This window comes from Archocentrus centrarchus, chromosome 24, assembly GCF_007364275.1.
Source record: "Archocentrus centrarchus isolate MPI-CPG fArcCen1 chromosome 24, fArcCen1, whole genome shotgun sequence".
Lineage (NCBI taxonomy): Eukaryota > Metazoa > Chordata > Actinopteri > Cichliformes > Cichlidae > Archocentrus > Archocentrus centrarchus.
In genome coordinates this window covers 14,600,773-14,623,356 of record NC_044369.1, presented here as the reverse complement: position 1 = coordinate 14,623,356, position 22,584 = coordinate 14,600,773, and the positions used below count along the sequence as shown (strand labels likewise).

Here is a 22,584-nt window from a genome sequence, read left to right as displayed (position 1 = left end):
CATTTGAGGCTTCGTGGTTGGTTAGCAGAGCTCAAACACTGTAGGATTTTTTTTTTTTTTTTACAGTATCTAGTGGTATCTAGTGTTAGGTGGCTGAGAAGGTAACAAAACTCAAATGCTTGATGACAATCAGCTCAGGCATACTTCCTGTTGTGACTATACTCTGGTTACTCGTACTCCAAAACTACATAAATCTAGACAAACCCATGAGTAAGCATAAAAGTCAACACAGAAAGATTGTCAAAGATAATTAACACTCTTAATAATGCAGTGCAGGAGCAGCCCCACAATAAATCCTGGCTTTTTAAGCTCATATCTTTCAGCTTTTCACATTTTGTACCAGATAGCTGGTACAGAATGGCACAAGACAAGCAGTGTCCACACAAGAAATCTTTGCTGATAACTCGAATATCAGACATTTTTTTTACAAGCAGTGACAGATGGCAGATACAAAATGTGCTTGTAACAGACAACAAGATGTCTCTTAAGATATAAATGACATCTTAGACTAGGTGAGAGGGAAAGACATGAATAATATATTAACAATAATCCTGAGGGATCGACTGCCTACCCAGTGCTGAGATCATGCAACAAATATATAGCATAACATGAATCCTGCAAGCTAATAGGAGATATAAAACCTGCAGTTCAGGAAGCTGAGGGTGATGAAAAAAGATTTAATGCTTACACCTATAAATGAGCACCAGACTAAAACACTTAACTGTCCACAGTATGAGCTCAAGAGCTCGTTTTTCACAAACTAACGCAAGAAAACAGCAAGAGTACATTTTGAGCTGAATGCTGATTTTGTCCTAGCATTTTAAGTTGCTCTGTCCAGGGCACATTTGAAAGCTACAACCTTTATTTTAATAAGCAATTAATCTCAGAGCTATTTTTTTTAACAATTAAACAGTTTGGTAACCTAAAAAAGTTCAATCTCAGTTTTATCTTCTGAATGTTTTTGTCCAAACAATAGTTGGAAAAAAAAAAAATCATTTTCAGTTTATGGTGATGAGACCAACAAATATATATGAGATGAAACCCGTGAAATCACAGTTAAAAATCACTGATTAAAAGTAAACTGGTTTATGGAAAAGACTGAGAATTCTAAAAATTATTACAAAGAAAAAAAAACCTGGATTGATTTGTTACGCACGAATTCTACAACACATGACAAAAACAGAATTTAAACAGATTTTTTTTCCCTCATGCTTATAATCCATTCAGTGTCAAGAACATCACATGACTATGACATGAATAGCTTATGTATTCTTCAGATGTGTGTAGGAGCACACTGACAAGATGTGTTAAGTGCACATGCTTGTGTGTTTTTGTGTGAACATACATGCTGGAAGCAGCTGCGAACACTGGGTTCAATGTTGGAGCCTCCAAAGGCAGCCACCTCGCCCAGCTGCCTCGGGATCTGGATGGCTTCGTGAAGCAGCAGTCCAAGCTGCCGCTGATCACACGTGTCACCTGCTGACGCCACCTGGCTGAAGAGGTCTGTAGAGGGAGGACAGGGAGGAGTGAGGCAGAGAGAAGAAATAAAAAATTTTTTTAAAAAAAGAAATAAGAGAGAGAGAGGGAGGGAGTGAGTGAGGGAAAAAGTCAGAGCATGTGGGTGATATCGAAAAAAAAAAAAGCACAAATAGATGAGATGTAGAGGGAGAAAGAGTGACGATATAGCAGGGAGTGGGAGGGAAAAGTGTTAGCGTGTGGGTGGGTGGGAGGTGGTAGGGAGGACACAAAGAATCAGAGAACAGATGCATTTTTAATCTTTGTGTCTTAGTTTTTTCATGGCAAGCTTTTTCCTCTAATCTCTCCCTCCCTGCCTCCATCTTCCCATCACTTCTCACGGAGACAGAGGCCCGTACTGGATATGGATGCCTGCCCAGTGGCACACAGTCTCATGTTGGCAGCATATTTTTTTTCCCCCCTCAGCTGAGGTTACAAAACATCGCCGGAGCACATGCACAAAGTGAGCAAAGAAGGCAGAGAGGGTAATCCAGAGAAAGAGAGGAGAGGGAAAAAAAAAAACGGAGGGCATGACAGGTCTTTCTGCTCCGCTTGCCACTGTCTTTGATCTTTCTGTGAAGCCTGGCCCTGATGCCAGCTTCTGCCATGAGTGCGTGTGTTCATGCATGGCACATACAAAAAATCCCCAGCAATTACATGTGTTTGACCCCCCCCCCCCCCCCCCCCCGTGTGCATGTCTCTTATGAAATCTCGTTGAAGACGGACATCTCCAAATGATATTGTTCACTACAGGAATCCATCTAAAAATTGCAGCTGTCAAAAATGGGTGTCAAATAACAGGACACCTGGTTAGGCATGTACGCAATGCAGTGCAGCTATCTGCAAAGGACTGACAGTCAATGAGACCCTAAAAGAGTAAAGGAGGAAGGACGCAATCAACCATGCTAGATACCCTACTCAGGCTAATAGAAACTGCCAGTGGAACGAATAGGCTCAAGGATGGAGTCCACGTTATGGAAAGAGAAAAGGAGGTGGAAGAGGAAGAGGATGGAAGCAAGACTAAGCAAGATAGGACAAAAGACAAAGTGGAACTGTTAGACGGATGAACAGTGGTGTGAGCAGTGACAGCAAAGGAAGACAGAGAGACAGAGATAAAGCAGCAAAAACAAAGCGCAGGAAGCTAAAATGTCTCCCCCCAGTGCAGCAAGCCTATATTCATGCTCCCTAATCCTAAAAAATAAGGCAGAATAGAAAATTAAATAAAGAACAAGCGAAACGCGGAGGAGGTCTCTCATCCAATTAGACGACCCGATTTCTAACTCCTCTATGTCTTGAGTTTGATTAATACTGCTGGGAGTACAGCTGTGGTGGAGCAGGATCACTTGAACTCAGAGACACACTGCTCTGTTTTGAAAGGGACGGGAGTGCGTTTATATGCATGCGTACAGAATCAACTATCACACCAGCGCGCTCACACTTACATTTGTATTTCTCCTCCAGGTGTCCCTTGGAGAGAGAGAGCAGGCCAATCTTCATAGACAGTACGCGGATCTTCCCACTGCGACCACTGCAGACAGCAGCACAGAGACACACAGCAGACCATGAAAATGAGCAAGTTAAATGTACTGTTGGTGTTTTTGTATATACAGTAAATTTATGTGTCGACAGATCATTGTAGATTTGACTTACTTGCAACAACAGAGACACAAAACCAGTATGTGCCTGGAAAGGGAAGGATCTTTGGCTGCATAAGTGTGTGTAATTTGTTTGTGCTTTTTTTCTTTATATCCACAGTGTTTAGAGCACTAAGATTGTTGGTTTACAGCATGCGAGCACATACATGATTATAAAGAGAACGCTGTATGTTCTGGTGTGAGCAGACTAGAATGGGTAAATGTGTATGCTGTCAACATGACTGCCACTTCAATGCAATCTGATTTTAAACAAGTGCATAATCTATGTGGATGCAAGTGCATAAAGTATTAAGCGCTGCTGTAAATATATTTTCGGCCAGAATGCAAGCGGCAGCATGTATCGCAGATGGCATACGTACGTGTCGTAAACATTAAGCAGCCAGTTGAGACACATGTCGACGCAGAGAGGCACGTTAACCAGGTCTTTGTGCTCCTGCTCCAGGCCGTCGTAGATGGATGTCAGGCAGTTGATGACGTCGGGAACGGTGAGCAGCTGATTGTTGTTGGTGAGTTTATGTTGCTCAAATGTGTTCTGGGCAACACTGAGGTCCAGCAAATCCACTGCAGATAAAGGGGGTGGTCGGGATGGAGTAGGAGAGAAATAATGAGAACAGAAAGAGGAGGAATGGGAGGGGGGAAAAAAAGTGAAAAGTACAGGCGAGAGGAAAAATGGAAGAAAGGGACAAAGAAACACAGAGCCATTAGTAACCTTTCCAACTTGTTCATTGAGCTTTCAGCACCCGCTATGATTTTTCTACAAATGCCAAGATATCAGAAAAGGACAAGGCGCTGAAAATGGCACAGGCTATTTATAGAGGCACTTCTAAACTCCAGGCTCGACTGATATTTTTATCCAAAATAGTTCTATAACAAATAAGTGTCAGTTTCACAGAGAGAGAATAGATGAATCACTGTGGAGAAATATTAATACAAAAGAGAAACGTGAACCGGAAAAAGCCAAACGAGGAACAAGGATGAAATGAGACCTTCTGAAAGCAGTCTAGTTTCTTTTAATTTAACTTCTTGGCTTTACAATGACGAAAACAAAAGGGAACCATATTTTTTATATAAACTTTCAATTATGCCTCCATCATACTGTCACTGAGAGCAAGAGAGATGGCAAAAAGACAGAAAATTGAACGAAATGGGCTAATCGACTAAAAGAGTACCTAAAATATAGATACATACAATACAAGAGAAGCTGCCACATTTATAGTGTAACAAACTCTCCATCGTAAGAAGTCCCTTTAACTATAACAGGGAAGTATTTTCTTAAAATAAGCACAAACTCTTCCAGACTAAAGACATTTTCCACATTTATCAATGCACAACAACCTGTGTTGTCCTTTAAACGTGTTAAATAACTGACATGAAACGCTCTGCTAATAAGTTAATAATCACAAGTGTGCTAATAGCCCCCTGTTTAATATGACACTCGATCTAGCAGCTGGCTGTCTCTGCCTGAAGTGAAAAAGAAAATCTGCCGACCAGCACCTTTAAAGCTCACTCATGAACAATTTATAAAATGCTATACCGTCCCTTTATACCATTGTTTTCTGCAGTGAGTGAACTACTTAATAAATGCTTGGCAGTGTCTAGTATACACTGGAGGAGTGTTACAAGAATATATTAACAGTTGAGGCTAAAACTCAAGATACCAATAGGACTCTTAATTAGTGCTTTATTTTAGATCCAGCTGAAGGTCAACAAAGTAGGAGGTAAAACAAAGACAATGTGATAACCACAGAAAGAATCATTAGCATTTAAGAGCTACTCTGTATGTGTACTTTTTTGGTTTAAAGCATCTTTTTTCCCCATTTATCAAAGAATTTTAAGACACAGGAGGTTCAGAAACATTTCATTGGTATATTAAAACATAAAACACAGCAGTAAACTGTTCTCTCTGCATTAGTCTTCTGACCTTTTGTGACTTTTCCATAAAATAAATTTATATTAAAGTGTCCACTCTCTTCTCTACCTCACATCACTCTCAATTCTCCTCCCTCACCCTCCAGTTCTCAGAGACCGTACTAATTACTGGAGTAATTCACACGGAGCGGGCACAGCAGGGCAGCCGTGCTATCAAAAAGCAAAACTTTACTTCTCTGCAGCTTTGTCATTACACACTCTGATATGGAGCTGAAAGGCTGTGGCACATTAGTGGGATGCCACGCGAGCTCATTTGTGCTTCTCCACCCCCCTGGCACAGACTTAACCCAATTAGCCATTTTATAGTATCCCCGTCACGTGTGTGTGTGTGTGTGTGTGTGTGTGTGTCAGTCATTCTCTCTCTCTCTCTCTTACACACACACATATATACACAGTCACACAAACACCCAATTGCAAACACATGGGTCTCCAAGCAAAGATTCCACATGAATCCAGGCTAATAACTAATAACTGCTGATCCTTCTGTGCCGGTGTGTGCATGTGTTTGTGTGTGTGTGTGTGTGTGTGTGTGTGTGTGTGTGCTGTGACTGTTCCAATCTAATGAATGAAATTGAATTGCAGTGCCCCAAGTCGAACTCACTCAGGCTAATGCATTACCGTCACAATCACACATACGGCGATAGGAGAAGCAATATGAGATAGCAAACTAAAACGCCTGAATCATACAAACTCATTAAACAACCAACAAACACAATAACACACTTTGATACACTCTGCTGCACATAAAATGCAAAAACATCTGAGGCATGGTGTGTGTGTATATATATATATATATATATATATATAAATTTTTTTTGCTGTTCAGTATTTATTTCACTCACACTTACACACTTGCACACACACAATCCAAGCTTCCTACAAACAGCAGGATGTAAATAAGCAGTGTAGGCTCACAGTGTGAGGTGCACTAATAATGTCAACAGCTGGATAATGGTTAGTATTTGTCACCATTATTACGTTGAGCTGAACCCAAGTAGCTGCTGCCGTGCTGGTTGAAACCCCACATGGATGACTCTGCATGCACCTGTAGTGTGTGTGAGTGTGTATTTGAATCCTCTGTGTGTGTATATAGAGTGTTTATAGCCACCTGAGACTCTAGGTAATGGCAATCTTTATCAAAGATTCCATTATAAACACGAAAACATCACTTTCTTATGTCGAGAAATGTTTAAAAAAAAAAAAAAAAACTCAGCCTAAAAAAAAAAATACTCCACCTGTGCACACCAAATAAGGCTTATGCTCAACAGGCTTAACACAAGCACCAGCTGTGACTCTGTATGGAAAGAATCATATACACACACACACACACACACACACACACACACACACACACAAATTCATGCAGAGTGGGTAATTTTAAAGCCAAAATTATGCTTGGCTCCTACGCTGTTCTGGCAAAGCATCTGGCAAAGCTTCAAATCATTACTGCATCCCCTTGTTGAGCCCAAACATCAAAAGAAGCAGACCACGGCTGTAGGTATTAAGGTGTCTGTGGGTGTGTGTATGCATCTTACTTACAGCACAGTGCTTTCTGTAGTCTGCGAATCTTCATGGCTGTTCGGTATGCTGAGAATCTCACATTGTTCAAGTCCGCTACAGGCAGGGAAGGAGACAAGAGAGACAAAAGGTAAATGGACAAAAAAGAAAACAGAGGCAGAAAATTGGAAAACAAAATGCAGCAGAAATCTGCCTCCTGGGCAACACAAGAACCCTCTGCATTCAGTTAAATCTGACTTCTGTTAGTTATTGTCTATGGAGACGACAGAGGGGAGACGGCGCTAATATGGACTGTGTAATTAGGTTAGTGAGTTCTATCTCAGTGGGGTCTGGTGCTATTTGTTGAGCTCATAGCCTCCAGCATACACTCCCAAAGTTTCACAGGTTATTACTTATCTGGCAGCTCATTAAAAAAAAAAAAAAAAAAAAAAAAAAGTCATACCGGTGATCCCAGAGGGACACAGATATACATACGGATATTAAGAGTGAGGGGGAGAGAAGGAAAGATCAGGGTGTCGGCTTCATAAAGTCAAATTTAAAGCATAAATAAGCCAGACAAGTGAGAACAGGTCTAAAGTATTGTGTTGATCAGAATCCTTTTGCTTCAAAAAGCTAAATTTGAACTCTAGTCCAGCAACTGTTTATGAAATGCTCTGGTCCAGTCAAATACTGCTTTGCAGAAGTCCTCCTGTGATGAGATCACAATGACGACTCTTGAACCCACAACCCTGACTGTGCATGAAAGCTGCAGAGCATACAAGGAACTGCCAGTCCAAAGTCAGTTAAACCATTCTGCAGCTACTTTGCAGTCATGTGACGGTTTTGCTTTGCCTTTCTGCCCAGCAGATGAACATTTTAATCTGGAAGTCTTCGTGTTCTTTAACTCCACTTCCATTGCTTAATGGCATTTCAGACAGCAGGGAGCACTTTGATATCTTTTAATAGCCTTCCCCTCCTCTGTAGGAATGCATTAGCTTTACTTTAGATTCTCAGTCACCTCAGCTGCTTAGAGAAACCGAAGTCTGAAGAGTCAGAGAATGTATCAGCTATTATATGTTTCAATCAGCTGAGTCCTAATGACAGCTTTACCTGCCTTACAAACTCTAACCACTAAATTAACACCTAATTAATACTTTAATGTTCGCAATGCTGCCGCACAGCAAGAAGATCCTGGGTTCAAACCCAGCATCTTCTCCCTGTGCCTGTGTGGGTCATCTCCAACAGTCCAAAGGCATGCATGGGTTAGGTAAACTGCCCATAGGTGTGAATCTGCTGCTTTTGTCAGAACAAGTCTCTCTGAACACTTCCTTTAAAAAGGCTCGACTGAAAGGGTCACTTTAGTCAGGAGAGTATTTTTTGGACTTAACTCTGGCTCTATACAGACAAACTATGTTACATGAAGCACATTACATTTAAAACACTCAACAGCAGCATCTCTTTTCTGGATCAGCAACCTAAGTACTTTTGGATAATATGAAGCACACACTGAAAAGTTTGCAGTGAAACAACTTTCCACCAAAGAAATGCTGGGGGAAAAAAAACAGCTGACAGTGAATCCTGTGGATTATCCTGCGACAGAAGCAGAGTTTCTGGATAGACGTTTTTAAATAGAAGTTTTAATATCTCCATTATGCATTTGTCTGGCAGTATCTTATTACCTGGGTAAATAAACCCCAGATAAATAACACCATGTAAGTGTAAAAATATGATTCTTATTAATATTCTGGGGCAAAATTTATTTTGAGCAATAAGTTGGGACATTATGGAGTTTAAGTCCTCAAGTGTTTTTGATACCTAGTGATTGGTAGAGCTCTGTCATCTTTGGATGATCCCAGCAGGTCGTCTGTGTCTCATGACTGCAAACACAGAAACAGGAGAGGAAAAATTACATAAAATCATAAGCTTGCACACAAACAGAACAGTTACTGATGTCAAAACGCACACACACACATCCATAAATACTTGCTAAACTTTCAAGGCTTATCACAAAAAAAAAAAAAAAAAAAAAAACAAGGACAGAGAAAAAACTTTGAAAAGCAAAAGTACACAAAAATCACAGAAACTGAGCAAAAGGATAAACACATGGAATTACACAGAAGCCAACATTACTTTTATTATCATCATTGGAGGAGTACAAACACTGTGGATGCTGTTATTGTCATCTCTTTTGTTATCACCCCTGAATTGGAGACAGAGGCTACAAACAGAGCATAAATCACAGAACCCCGAATAAACACACACACACACACACACACACACACACACACACACACACACACACCCAGTCTCACCACCACAGTATCCTTCTTTTCAAATACCATAATAAACATGAGGGGACTGAGTCTAAACTTTCTGTTTACATTTCCGCATCAGGTAGAAGTGTCTCACAACACACACACACACACACACACACACACACACACACACACACACACAATATAAATCAAAGCAGCTGGAAAACCAACAGCATGGGAAAAAAAAAAAAAGTTTCGGCTGCCAATCAGTGCTTTTATTTGAGCTATTCTGCCCATGATGTGGCTCTACGTGTGCGTGTGTATGCACACACTTGCATAATATTTCAAGGAGGCACCTGGCTGTCAGAAGCCACACTCAGATCTGCGTGGAATGTTTGAGGAGATTTCTGGAAGATGCTTTTTTTTTTTTTTTTTTCTTTTTCAAATAAAAGTCTGCTTTGGAATGCAGAGGCTCCCCTGTGGATTCTGCAATGGCTCGCTCTCTGCTGACAGTCGGCAGGAAGTAAAGTCGAGTGCTGACAGAGAACTGCAGTGGTGAAGTGGATGGCGTAAGCCCTCCTCAAGCGCAGATGTTCATCACTATTCAATGGCTACACAGACTGATGACCCTTTTCACACCTGGGCAGGCATATTTAATGCCAGCACCTTCCTGCACTGAGGACCTGCAAAAAGTTTGCTCGAATTGTCAAAGGCTTTCAGGGGATTCGCTGATATTTGCTCCACACAAACACAACACTAGGAGACAGCATACAATCTCTATGCAGGCCACATTTGACTGACAGCTATCACCATAAAATATTTTTGTCACTGAAGTGTTGAATGGTACATCGCAGACAAGACAGAACTAGTACACTGATGGGATACACAAACTCACAAAACATCAAAAATCTTGCTTATGTACACACACACACACACACACACACACACACACACACACACACACACACGGCAGCCAGTATTTCCGTCAACAGAAAGATTAGACAGCTTGTGCTCATGAATGCCATGAAGGGGACAGCTGAATTGTCAAATTTAACTGTCTTCAGTTCTTTCCCCTCAACATATTCCCTTTGCAATATCAATCCTTTTGAAGAAAGGGGGGGGGGGGGGGGCTAACTGATGACACACGACAAAGCTGTTACAGTTTAGATAACGCAGTGTGAAACATTCATAGGTGACAGATGAGGCATCAGAGAATATTAAAGACTAAACCAGATTTTGTGGCAGATATATGAAAGGTTTATAGACATACTGTGTACTTACAGGAGTTCATCCACAGTGAAATTCAGGATAGTGGGAGGTCTTTTAAATCTACGGTTGCCTCCACACTTGTAATAATTTGTGCTTACATACAAGTCACGCTTGACAGCTTAATATCATATGCATATATTAGAACTAAACCTTTCTATCATTTCATCACAGACCTCAAACTTGCACCGATGTCTGTTTCAGACTGGCTGGACTTTGGTGTTAACGATTATCCCTTGCAATGATAGCTGTGTCTCAGTTTTCAGAGGGAGAATATTGCCCTTAACTTTAATCCAAGTTGAAGGTCACAAACAAGACAACCTTGAAGGTCAGACTGACAAAATTAAAATAAGTGAAAGCTTATTACTCTTAGTGAGTTTGCTTTGTTTCCATTCACACTACAAATGACCTGCATCACTTGAGTGGACAAAGACCCTCCCTTTCAGAAATATTGTGTAGCTCGCACCGTAGCCAACAAACAGCTTTTGCACCCGCTCAACTATCCCAAACGGTCAAACACAGCAGAATTAACCCTGAACTCAACAGTTTCACTGGCTGAGTGTATCAGTGATCACAGGCTGTTGTTGACTTGTAAGTCATAAGCCCGTCCTCAGAGTCGGCGTTCATTCAGGCTTTCATCACTGATCCCTGTTTAGTGGCCCCAGCTGCAGACGCAAACACAGCACAGGTGTCACTCCCTCTCTTCCTTTGCCCAAATCCCATTTATCTCCATGTTGTTGCCTGAGCGAAAACCTTTTATTATGATTACCTCATAAAATTAAGCCAGGTTATGAGTCAATAAATGAAATGAGCTCCTTTAAATTCTTTAATCGGTGATTTTAAGATAAATAAATGTCTTATACTAACTTTAAAGTAGCATTTGAATGCACCACAAGGCACAACATTCAGAAACACTCCAAAAGAACCCATAATGCAGAGCTGCCAGGCTCAATTGAGTTCAACGTCTGAAGCCATTTCATTCCAATATCTCAAGCTTTTCAAATGCAAGAATTAGCCTGACAGATATTGAACACTGTTTTCTAAATTCAGGACATTGATATCCATACTTCTCATATGCATCAAATTAAAAGGAAATTCAATTAGAAGCAAGGCAATTAAAGCGGTTTCTGATGACACGCAGTGCTTTTCCTGATTTGTCAGGCAGTGGATAACTGCGAAAGAGGGGGTCTGGAGATGAAGCCTCTTGGGTCTTGTTTAATGCATGTGACATTTTCCCCTCATAAAAGTCATTAAATGACATCTCAGAATAAGCATCTACAAGTCGAATGGCGTCATAGAAAAGGGATACAGCAGCAGGCACAAAAAAAAAAGGATGAAAATTATGTAGCCACTAGGGTACTGCGAAGGGAAAAATAACCTTTTACAAGATGCTTTAATGAGATTTCTGTCTGACCAAGTAAGCAAAATAGGCAGCTGAAGTTAAATGACATTAAGTGAACAATCTGACCCTCTTAGAGTAACTGATCATAATAATAATAGCAGTTTAGTTTTGTGCAGCTTTACAAATTCCAGCAACTTAGAGTCTCACTGAAGGTTAAAGTGGTTCTGCTAATTACTATTTCTTCATGTGTGTGTACAACCACAATACTCTTTCCCTCTGTAATACAAATTAACTATTACATATAGCCCCTGGGGAATTAAACAAAAAACCTGAAAATACAAAGTCCTTCTGGGATATATTCACAGTCACAGTCAGAACATGGCCGAAGATGATTCCCTAAAAACTAAAAACGGCAGCAGTGTGGCCAAACACATCTGCACTTGCTTTGCTGGTGGGAGTTTATCACTGTCACATGCTCAGAGACTTCCATGAATAATCATGAGCGTGCACTTGAATGATTAGTAGCATATCTGGATATCCAAAGAGACAGAATTAGTGAAATATCTGAGTACGTGCAAGGAAGATTTCAGGAACTATTTTTTTCCACTGACAGCAGCCTGCCAGGCTTATCACGAAGTGTCTGTGACAGGTGATAAGTGCCTGCATTCACCACCTGACATCTTCTGTCTTTCACCGCTCCACCGCCGCCGTTTTTTTTTTGTGCTTAAAAAGCCACCCCCTCCTTTCCTTTAATAGCATCCTTTTTTTTTCTTTCGAGTTACAGTTCAAATAGTTTAGGATTCCTATTAAAACTTCCTAAACTAGACATCCTGAGGAGCTCACTGTCAGCCAGTAAACAGAAGGATGGTTGTTTTTTTTTACTGCTAGGCACAACCCCACCATAACCGTTTGGCACCATTTCACAGTGCCAAATGTCTCGTAACACAAACACAGACACACAGCACAACCAAAGAATTCTTCGAATGTTGAGAGTGGTGCCAGTGGTGAAATGGGAAAGCGTGTGAGGCTGCCAGCATGATGCAATAATACACAGAACTTATGTGAAGCCATTTCAGTTTCCACACAAAATGTCACTCGAACTCCTCGCTACAGGGGGTGGACAAGGCACAGTTTTAATCAGAGGCCCTTTGTCAGCTCAGAGAAAAGAGGCAGAGTATGAAAGGAGACCGAAGACGAGATGGGGAGGAGTTTGGGGAAATGAATGTTTCAAAGGGTGACACGGATGTCCCAAGGATGTCACAGCATAGAAAGCGACCTGTGATTAGTCCTGGAGATGGGTTTAGACTTGAATTCAAACAACAAATGAGGTGGAATCCTATAACTGTGGGGACGGCTGAGAGAGTCTGCTGTAGACTAGGTTCAATTTAAAATAAAGAATAACATTACTATTTTTACATTTGTGTGTACTATTTTGTGGCATTGCCACTGGGTTTTGTGTGTGTGTTTGTGTGAGTGGGAGGACGCAGGTTCATGGGCTGGCCACATCTGTGATCACAGGCTGTTGTTGACTCTAAAGTTATGAGCTTGTCCTCCGAGTCACTGGCTGTCTGGCTTTCATCTCTGAACCCTTTTTAGTGCCAAGCTGCAGGCCCAAACTCAAACAGGTGTCCCTTCCCACTTTCTATATATAAATCCTTTTTTTGTCTTTGTGTAGACATTACTTAGATCTTTAAAGGGGACCTATTACACTTCTTATACATTCAAGTGAAAAAGAAAGTTTTTATTCACAGTGAAAAACTGTGAAAAACTAAATAAATCCTTACTGGTTCCATAGGAATTAAAAGGCCAAGTAGCAGCCAGATGCTGCAAATCAGTGCTCAGAGACAACTGCAGAAAACCTAAGAGCTACATCTCGGATGGTACAAGCCTCTGTTAGCATGAAGTTCATGACAAGGGTACAAGGGTTACCAGGAGAAAGCCTCTTCTTCCTAAAAAAGAACACAGCAGGACAGCTCAGGTTTGCAAAGTTGTATCTGAACAAACCACAAGACTTCGGGAACAATGTCCTTTGGACAGACAAGACCAAAGTAGAGATGTTTAGACATAATGCAGAGCACCACACTTGATAAAAACCTAACAACATATCAGCACAAACACCTCGTACCAACTGTCAAGCATGATGGTGGAGGGGTGATCATTTGGCTTTGTTTTGCAGCCACAAGACTCCAGTCACTGAGTCAACCATGAACTCTTCTGTATACCAAAGTATTCTAGAACGAAATGTGAAATGTGAGACCATCTGATTACAGCTGCTGTGTTTGATCCCAAACACAGCAGCAAATCTACAACAAGATAGCAGAAAATCAAGAAAAAAATCAAGGTGTTGCAAAGTCCAGACCTCAAACCCAATCAACTGAAATTCTGTGGCGGGAACTTAAGTGAGCCGTGCATAAACGCTCACAAACCTCAATGAAAAGAAGCAATCTTTTAGAGAATGCACAAAAATTCCTCCACGATGCAAAAGACTGATCAAGTCATACATAAAATGATTAATTTACATTATTCTTGCTAAAAGGTAGTTCTACAAGCTACTGAACCACGGGGAGCAGTTAGTTAAGTCTGAAAACATTCTTTTTCACATGACTGTACATAACACCACACTAATTTATAAAAAGTTAATTTTTCTTACTGCCTATAGGCACATGAGTGCACCACCAAAAATAAAAACAGCCACATTTTGAACATCAAAATAATAAACCATACTAAATATTAAATCTTTTGTAAAATGGTTGTATCAAAGGTTTCTGAAGACATTTAACTCATTACTAAGGCAAGTCTGGCTCTGTAAATCTTCATAGCTGTAGCTCTTATTGTGGGCTGTTCTGTGGACAGTGGTACAAGTGGATCTTTTATTTCTGTAAATGGCTATTTGACAATTTTAACTGAGACGGTGACATTTCGGCTCAGGGCACAGGATGATTTAAGAGGGCAACCTGAAAAAACACAACCACTTTATCATCCTAAAAATAAATACAGGCAGTAACAGTGTTATAAAAGAAACCAGAAAGAGCAGCAGAACTGATAAATGATAGCTGAAAATGCTATCCAAAGAGTTTTCTAACCACCAGACAAAAATAAGTGTGAATTCAGATTTGGTTAGGCAGCAATTTACTGACATACAGTTCCATGTTTTCTGGATAATGAGGTCCTTTATGCTTTCAAAACTGACATCTTCTAAGCAGTAGAAAAGCTGTCCCGGACGCCATCTCTGCCTGTTTAAGCAGAAACCTGCGCTTTGGAGTGATATAGCAAAAATTAGAATGGGAAGCGCGATGTCAAGCTAAAGTCATTACAGCTACTGTTAGCAGAATCTGGGAAGCAGTCCTGGGATTCAGTCAGATATTATCTATTCAAAAGGAGGTGCTAATGTTGAACTGAATGTGAAATATGCAGGTGAAACAGCCTGAATGGTAATTTACAGACAGGAACCAATTGCGAGAGAAAGAAGTTCTTAATTGGAAGAAAAGGAAAATGCACAGAAAATACAATGGAAAAAAACAGCTACTGAGAATACATGACCAGGTGCTGTTTACTGGAGGTCACAAAAGGTTAGAGCTCTGATGCGCAAAAAAAAAAAAATTGAAAAGACCAGATAATAATGGGCTATTTCACAATCAGCTCTGAGCATTTTAAAAATGCAAATCAAAAAACATCATTTCTATTCCGTCTGCACCATGCTGCCCACATCTGAGTCTACTTTGAGAATAAATCTGGAAACTTTCTACCAAAGTAAAGTCAGAAAAGATCACATGACAGTAAAGACTGGTTCTGTGTGCTGTTTCACACATGAGCCCAACACAGTGTGAGGAGATTCAGAGCCGGACATTGTCTGAAGTTGGCCTTTCTCACATGTAACACGTGTAGGAGATGTTCCACTTAAGACACACACTCACTACTGAAAGCTGCCTGAGAAGAAGGTGCATGAGGCAGGAAACATGGCACCAACTTCCTCACTGTCACTTTAGCAGACAATTACCTACACAATTCTCAGGTAAGTACAACTGAACATTACATGGACTTAGTACTGAGGAACTGACTGTTTAAAAGGAAGTGAGGTCATTGCATTTAAAGAGGCCGTGCCTTCTAAATAATCCCTAAAGGACTAAAAAGTCTTTCAGGGGCTTATTTTGCAAAGTTGCACAGTCTAGATGTGAATCTTGTGTGGAGGTCACGTAATAAAATTCAGATGCTCAAGATGACCAGTGGGCAAAGAAATTCCAAGACTGAAAATAAAACTAAGAAGATTCAAGGTGTTCTACCTTACTACAGCATAACAGACACACTAGCATACAGACACATGTATACAGTTTATCCAGACAAAGCGAATGCTATCGAAGCCATTTCTCGCTACTTACTTGATGTAATAAGGAACCTTATTCTGAGAAACTGCACGCTGCCAGGGGAGCTGTACAGATGCTGCAGACAGAGAGAGAGAGAGAGAGACAGATAAAGAGAATGGTGAGATGGGAACAAAGACCAAAAAAAAAAAAAAAAAGTCAGGCAGTTAAAATCGAAACTGCCATCTTAATAAATGCTGCACATTTCCACCATGCAGTATAATAATCCATGTAGTGTTTGGACCTTGACTTGAAATAATTCTTACATCTAACACTTCCATAATAACGCAGTCTAGATGTATAGGGAAGACTCTTACAGAGCATGAAATTGGGGTGGGGGTGGGGTGTAAATGGATATTGTTTTCTTGGTAGAAAATCCAGGAGGGAGACAATGGGGCATGAAAGGAAAGAAAAATTTAAAATAAACAGAAAAAAAATTGTGGGCACAAGGAGGGAGAATAAATACAGACAGGCAAAGGAAATCTTGAAAATGACAACCTGATACAGCGTTAAAACCAGCCAAATATAACTCTTGAGAAGCTCTCAAAAGCAATAAGAAGCAGAAATGTTTCTTGATTTATCGCCCTCCCACTTTCCCTCCTCCTTGACACAGCTCTACACTCAGATATAGAGATGAAAAGACAGTAAGAGAAAGAGATTAGGCGAGATTGGGAGATATATGAGATGGATAGGGCAAGATAAGAACGCACTACTTTATTGATCCCTGAGGGAATATTAAGCTACTAGTGTAATGAGAGCGAATGTGTGATGGAGTAGATAGTGTCATAGTGCCAGGAAGATGAAAGAAGAGACAGAGTGGTGTTTTGTCTGGGGGCAGTTGCTGAGCTCTCGGCAGCGTTTATTTTGTAGACCCGTGCCTGTTGGTGACACAGCATGCCGGCTGAGCCTACCACCTGCTCTGAATCGCACACCGTCCATTTTGTCTCCGTGTCTGACAGCCAGCAAAGCAAATCAGGTGGAGCAGGGAGAACACTAATGGTTGTATGATTATAGAAAATGACGCAAGTCAGAGAGAGAAAGAGGGAGAGGGCAAGAGAGACGCAGGGAGCCAGAGACTGGCTGCTCTGTTTAATGCTCACGCGTCTGCATTTGTCTCTTCTCTCCAGCTTTGTCTCTAACTCTCTCTGCCCTTCTAATGACCACTCTAAAGAGGGAGAAAGAGGAAGGAGTCAGTGCAGAGCTGTAATTAAGCCTTGCATTATTCACGAGTGAAGTGGCTCGTCTGCAAACTGTGTGTGTATGCATGTGCACGCATCCACTGAACACGCGTGACGGTGAAGCATATGGCCGAGGATGAAAAGACGGGGCAAGAAAAAGAAATTGGAGGATGTGAAACAGTGTAACTGAGTGGAATCAAACCAAGTCACCCAAAATTTTCTAATTTCCTTAGAGAAGTAATTGGCTCGGTACTCACTGGAGAGGAAATGTTGGGAGGAGGGGCCAAAGTCTCTGTGGGCTTCCCGAAGGAGCTTCAGTCTGTCATCCACTGCCACCTGTACGATGACACCCCACACACACGCACACAAACACACACACACAGAAGAGACAGACAGTTGTGGGCTGGCAGGCTCTGCTCACACAGACAGAACTTTACAGTGGTTGGACTTGGCGTCATGGTTGGAATGAATTCAATTTCAGTGCAATTAAGTTACAAGTGGGTTTTCTGTAAAACCCCAACTCAAGAAACTTTATTTCTAATAGAGGCATACATATAGAGTATCATCTCTTGAATGAAGTGACAGGTACTTGGTATGAATTTTAGGACATTTAGCATTGTGTGGAAATTAAATAGCAGGCTAAACTCGCTAAGAATATATCCCACCCACAAACAGCAGGTCACTGAATACTTACATACATATGTCAACTAATAAGTACCTACACCAGATGCAGTCGATCACAGCATCACTGTACGCTCACACACAATGAGCTCAAAGCCCATAGCAAACACTGTAGTGACAGTTACAAGTAAAACGTCACACATATTGTTTTGTATTAAAAATTATTCAGCAACTTTCGCTGGTGTGCAGACTCTACTTTTCTTTTTACTTGTTTGTTATCCCGGGATCCAGTTTTTTTTCCATTTTTGGATTGTGCGTGTCCTTATCTCCATTTAGACCATAAAAATAATGACTATAATGGAAAGAAAAGAATTAAAGAAGGGAATAGTACTATTAGTCTAGTACTATTTCAGCTTGCCTACAAAAATTTGTTCACCTTTACATGTACTGGGTGAAAAGTGTTTAAGTTATCAATCACTCAGATTTTCACTCCAGCACTCCCTTGAGAGCTGTGTATTGACCTCTCGGGCACTGCACCTGTGCCCTGCCATACAGGGTTTGCTTTGCTTCATCATTCTGACTAGCAGGACAGTATTGGCAGCCTGTAATACTGAGACTCGCACATTCACACAGGAGCCTCGGGCATTAAGGCAGCCAGATCACAGAGGGATCCTGGAAATGGGTACAGAAAGACCAGTAGCTCAGTTTCTTTTTTGGCCACTTAGTGGCTATTATCCTCACTCTCCCGCAGCAAGGAAGATGGTAGCTGTCTGGAAATGAAAACCAAACCATCAAACTACACAGCCAGATCTGGCTTATTAGTGAAGCTGAAGCCTTCCCGCAGACTGAAAGAAATAAAAAGAGCGGACAAAAGAGGGAGACAGAATGAAACTGAGCCCTCCTCTGACTCACTATTTGAATTATGGTCATTTTCCAGGCAAGAAGACAGTTAGTGGGTGTCTTTGCAGTGCACTGGAAAAAGAAAAAAAAAAAGGGGGGCTACAAATTAGCACAGCTAACCAATTTTGCTTTGCGGGGGTGCCATATTGCTTTTCCTGCCCAAATTACCAAATAATGCATCTACAGCAACCATGCTGTGTCGCTCCATTACCAAAAAAAGACTTCAAATACATTTTTATTGGAAAAAAATCTGCATTTGTCTTGTGTCCAAAGCAGTCTAACCTGTACTAAGTCCCCGTACCACTGCGTATATCAGGCATCACCAGCCACCACTGTCAAGGATCTTAATGGCTCAAAATATCATACAAGACCGAGAAAAAACACTTTGACACAGCATTTCTCTGTATCTGCCTGTGTCTACAACAATCTAAAGATTCTACAGCAGAAATCGAATTCAATACACTTCATCAAGTCATTCTTGCCTATGTTTTGACCAGTGAGTGAAAAAAGTGCACTTAAAGTTTAAAATTCCCTGATGAGGATATAAGAGTGAGATAACAGGACAATTGCCCTTTATTGATGACTAAAACGTGTCTAAAGGAATTCGACACAACTCAAGTGCCCTCTTCTTTCTCCTTGTCATGACTTGTTAAGAGACTTCTTCACTACTTCTCCTCTTGGGCTGAGATATGTTCGACTCTGAGAAACACTCAGAGTCCCACAGCAGATTAGGCTGTGACTATCAAGCATGCAGAGAGCCAAGGATGTCACTGGTGTGCTGTGAGAATAGTGACCATTGATGTGTAGTGACAAAGTGTCGCACTGAACACAAAGCTGTGTTCAAATACAACAAGTACACGGGGCGAGGGACAATTCCAAATCCCCTGTGTGTTTGGCTGATACAGAGTAAAATCGGCAAACAGTGAAAGAAAGCGACAGAGACAAAAAAAAAAAAAAAAAAGAAGCAGGCAGTGCTATGAAGACAGCATTCATTTAGACAAGTGTGGACAAAATACAGAAAACAGGCACACAAGAAAAACCCACTCCTACTCCAAAATCTGTAGCTGTTTCAGCAGGATTTAAAGTACCTGTAGAAGCTTCCATCTCATGTTGAGCTGGTCCAGTTGTCTCGAGGCCGTGGACGACAGCTGAATGTCCAATGGTGTCAGCTCAGCAGAAAGCTCATTGACAGTTTGAACATCCTGATGTAACGGGGCAATCTCCTCTCTGAAGGCCTGGAAAAGTTTTATGTATTTTATTTTGAAAGATGATTACAGCGGTGAGATTAGTCTAACAAATGATTTTGTTGAGACTGCTGATTTGGTGTTTGTTTATACCATTCTTGTTTAAGCTAAATTCTAATAGCAGATCAATTAAGGTTTCAATTTAGCCTTTAGAATTTGCATTTAAAGTCTCCTGTGTGGCTGCTGTTATCAACAGCTGCCCATATAATGTACCGTGTGTATCCTTTATTAGAGACAAGTGCTGCTCTGGCTGCATTCTAATCTATTAACAGACCATTTAATCTAAAGTGAATCACTAAATGACATGGATATAAAGAAATATGAGCGTCCAGACTGATTGTACCACAGAGGATTAAGACCTGAGGTGTCACAGACAGAGAAATGAATGAAACAGCTGCACTTCCTTGTGCAGCCTGTGAATCGTGACTTGGCTATTTTCAGTGCCCCTTTGTCCTCCACTTCTCGACTCTTTTATTTGTTGTTTACCGTTTACAAGTAGATACTCTCATTTTTCTGCTTGTTAAATTAAATGCGTTGCTTGTTTCTCAGCCGGCTCTCCTTGGCAAAGGAGACATCCTCAAATATGATGTGTAGAACTTTCAAACAAACCAGGCAGAATCATCAAACTGAGTACAATCACAAATGAAGTGGCATTTTCTTAAACAAAGAGGGGAAAAAAAGGACCAGGGAAACCATATGAAACATCAGCCAATGCTCATTCACGTTATTGCATTATTTGGCTGGTACTTTTACCTATTCTGTCAGTGCTTTATGACACTGACAGTTCACAATTATTTTTATCAGAAGGATCACTGTGGTGCATTAGCAAAACATTTCCCTCTGACTCACTGTGGTTCTATCGATGTGGTCCTGGAGAGAGTCGATCAGCAGATCGCCCACAGGCTGCCAGGTAGCTTTGGCCTCCTCTGCCCGAGTCAGCCGTAGGTCAAGCTGGTCCATGGAGCTCTGCAGTTCTTGGAGTCGTTCCAAGGCTTGCTCCACCTGACTCTGCCAGCCACCCACATGCCCTTTCAGACGCTCCCACCGCTCCCTCACTTCACCAGACTGCTTGCGGATAGCCCGGGCCAACCCTCGGGCCTTCTCCTCTGGTGTGAGATCTGAAGGACAAAAAAGGGAGTGGAGAAATGTTTATGGCCTTCATTATTATTTCATATGTTGTTCAGTTATTTCTCAATGATATGGCAATGAAAGGCATTTTGTCATGACTATTTCTTCTATAAAATGTAATAAATGATTAGAAATACTTTTGTAATGTGTTCAAATTCTTGCACCCAGCTGGCTCTTTTATTTCACAGTACATGACTTCTCAAACATTGCCCAGCCCAACTCCTGAAAAACAGCCTCACACCACAGTGCAGTCAGACCGGCTCCTGGCAACTGCCAAACCCAGACTCATCCACTGGATTGCCAGATGGAGAAGCACGATTCGCCACTCCAGAGAACACATATCCACTGCTCTGGAGTCCAGTGGCAGTCCAGTCCAGTAGAGTGTTTTACACCACTGTATCTGACTCTTTGCATTGCGCTTGGTGATGTAAGGCTTGGATGCAGCTGCTCATCCATGGAAACCCATTGCATGAAACTCTCTACGCACCGTTCTCGAGCTAATCTGAAGGGCACATGGAGTTTGGAGGTCTGTAGTGATTGACTCTGCACAAAGTTGTCGAGCTCTGTGTACTATGTGCCTCAGCATCCGCTGGCCCTGCTCTGTGATTTTACTTGGCCTACCACTTCGTGGCTGAGTTGCTGTCGTTCCCAATCATTTCCACTTTGTTTTAATACCACTAACAGTTGACTTTGGAATATTTAGTAGTAAGAAAATTTCACAACTACACCTGTTGCACAGGTAACATCCTATCACGGTACCATGCTGGAATTCAATGAGCTCCTGAGAGCGACCCATTCTTTCACAAATGTTTGTAGAAGCAGTCTGCATGCCTAAGTGAAACACCTAAATTCAATCATTCGGATGGGTGAGTAAATCCTTTTGTCAATAGAGTGTATATAAATCTTTCATGAAATCTTTTTTTTTCCCTTCCTAAAACTATATAGAAGAAGATTCTGATTAACTATGACCCATATTAACTGCAAATTTTACTAATATTAGCTAGCTGAATAAGCCCATTGTGATCATTTCCTCTTTTCTTGCACATTATTTCACTAGTTGCATGTCCTTCATATTCAAATGTGACCCTTCTATGATTCATCTACAAAACCAGATGAGACATCTAGTAATCAAGCTCCTGAAACCCCGGCTCTTCAATTCTCTTTCTGAATCCAGGACAAAAACTACAGTCTTATCAGCATTTGTAAATTGATATCTAGAACTTTCTGACCCTTAGAAGTGATTATTTTGGCTCTCTGTGTCTCAGGTCCACTAGTAACTCTAGTAACAACCTCACTCAGTCCAAACTGGCCACATGCCTCTTCTCCAGCACTTCTGCCAGCCTTGACCTGCTCTCTGTCACACTCTCCACTAAACTCAGCTGCTTTCAAGTCACAAATACAACCTGCTGAACTATTCACTGTTGTCTCTGAATTCAGCTTTTGAGTCCCCACTTCTTCAGTTAACACCGATCTCATCCTAGGCAAATGGGGGAAGCTCAACATGAGGCGGAGCAAGGAGAATAGAAGGGCGGGAAAAAAGAAAAGGTAGGAAAGTGAGGCTTGAACTAAAGTCAAGCCTTGATCAAAGTGACGAAAAGAAAAAAGTGAGAGAGACAGAGGGTCTAAGGAATGACAAAGCCAGAAGGTGAGAGCACTGTGGCATATCTGAAGATACAGTTAGAGAGAGGGGAAAAAA

General features: G+C 41.2%; 1 protein-coding gene across 7 annotated transcripts in view; it reads right to left on the bottom strand.

Annotated features, from left to right (window-relative positions):
- utrn (utrophin) overlaps positions 1–22,584 on the bottom strand; it is a 187,694-nt gene that overhangs the window by 35,713 nt on the left and 129,397 nt on the right. For all 7 annotated transcript variants that reach the window (XM_030722455.1, XM_030722453.1, XM_030722452.1 and 4 more), the window contains 9 exons: positions 20,610–20,878; positions 19,605–19,751; positions 17,253–17,331; positions 15,836–15,896; positions 8,412–8,473; positions 6,639–6,713; positions 3,530–3,731; positions 2,958–3,043; positions 1,346–1,503 (listed from right to left, as the gene is read on the bottom strand). In XM_030722455.1, coding sequence (XP_030578315.1) covers positions 1,346–1,503; positions 2,958–3,043; positions 3,530–3,731; positions 6,639–6,713; positions 8,412–8,473; positions 15,836–15,896; positions 17,253–17,331; positions 19,605–19,751; positions 20,610–20,878 — 1,139 coding nt within the window. The remainder of the gene's footprint in view (positions 1–1,345; positions 1,504–2,957; positions 3,044–3,529; positions 3,732–6,638; positions 6,714–8,411; positions 8,474–15,835; positions 15,897–17,252; positions 17,332–19,604; positions 19,752–20,609; positions 20,879–22,584) is intronic.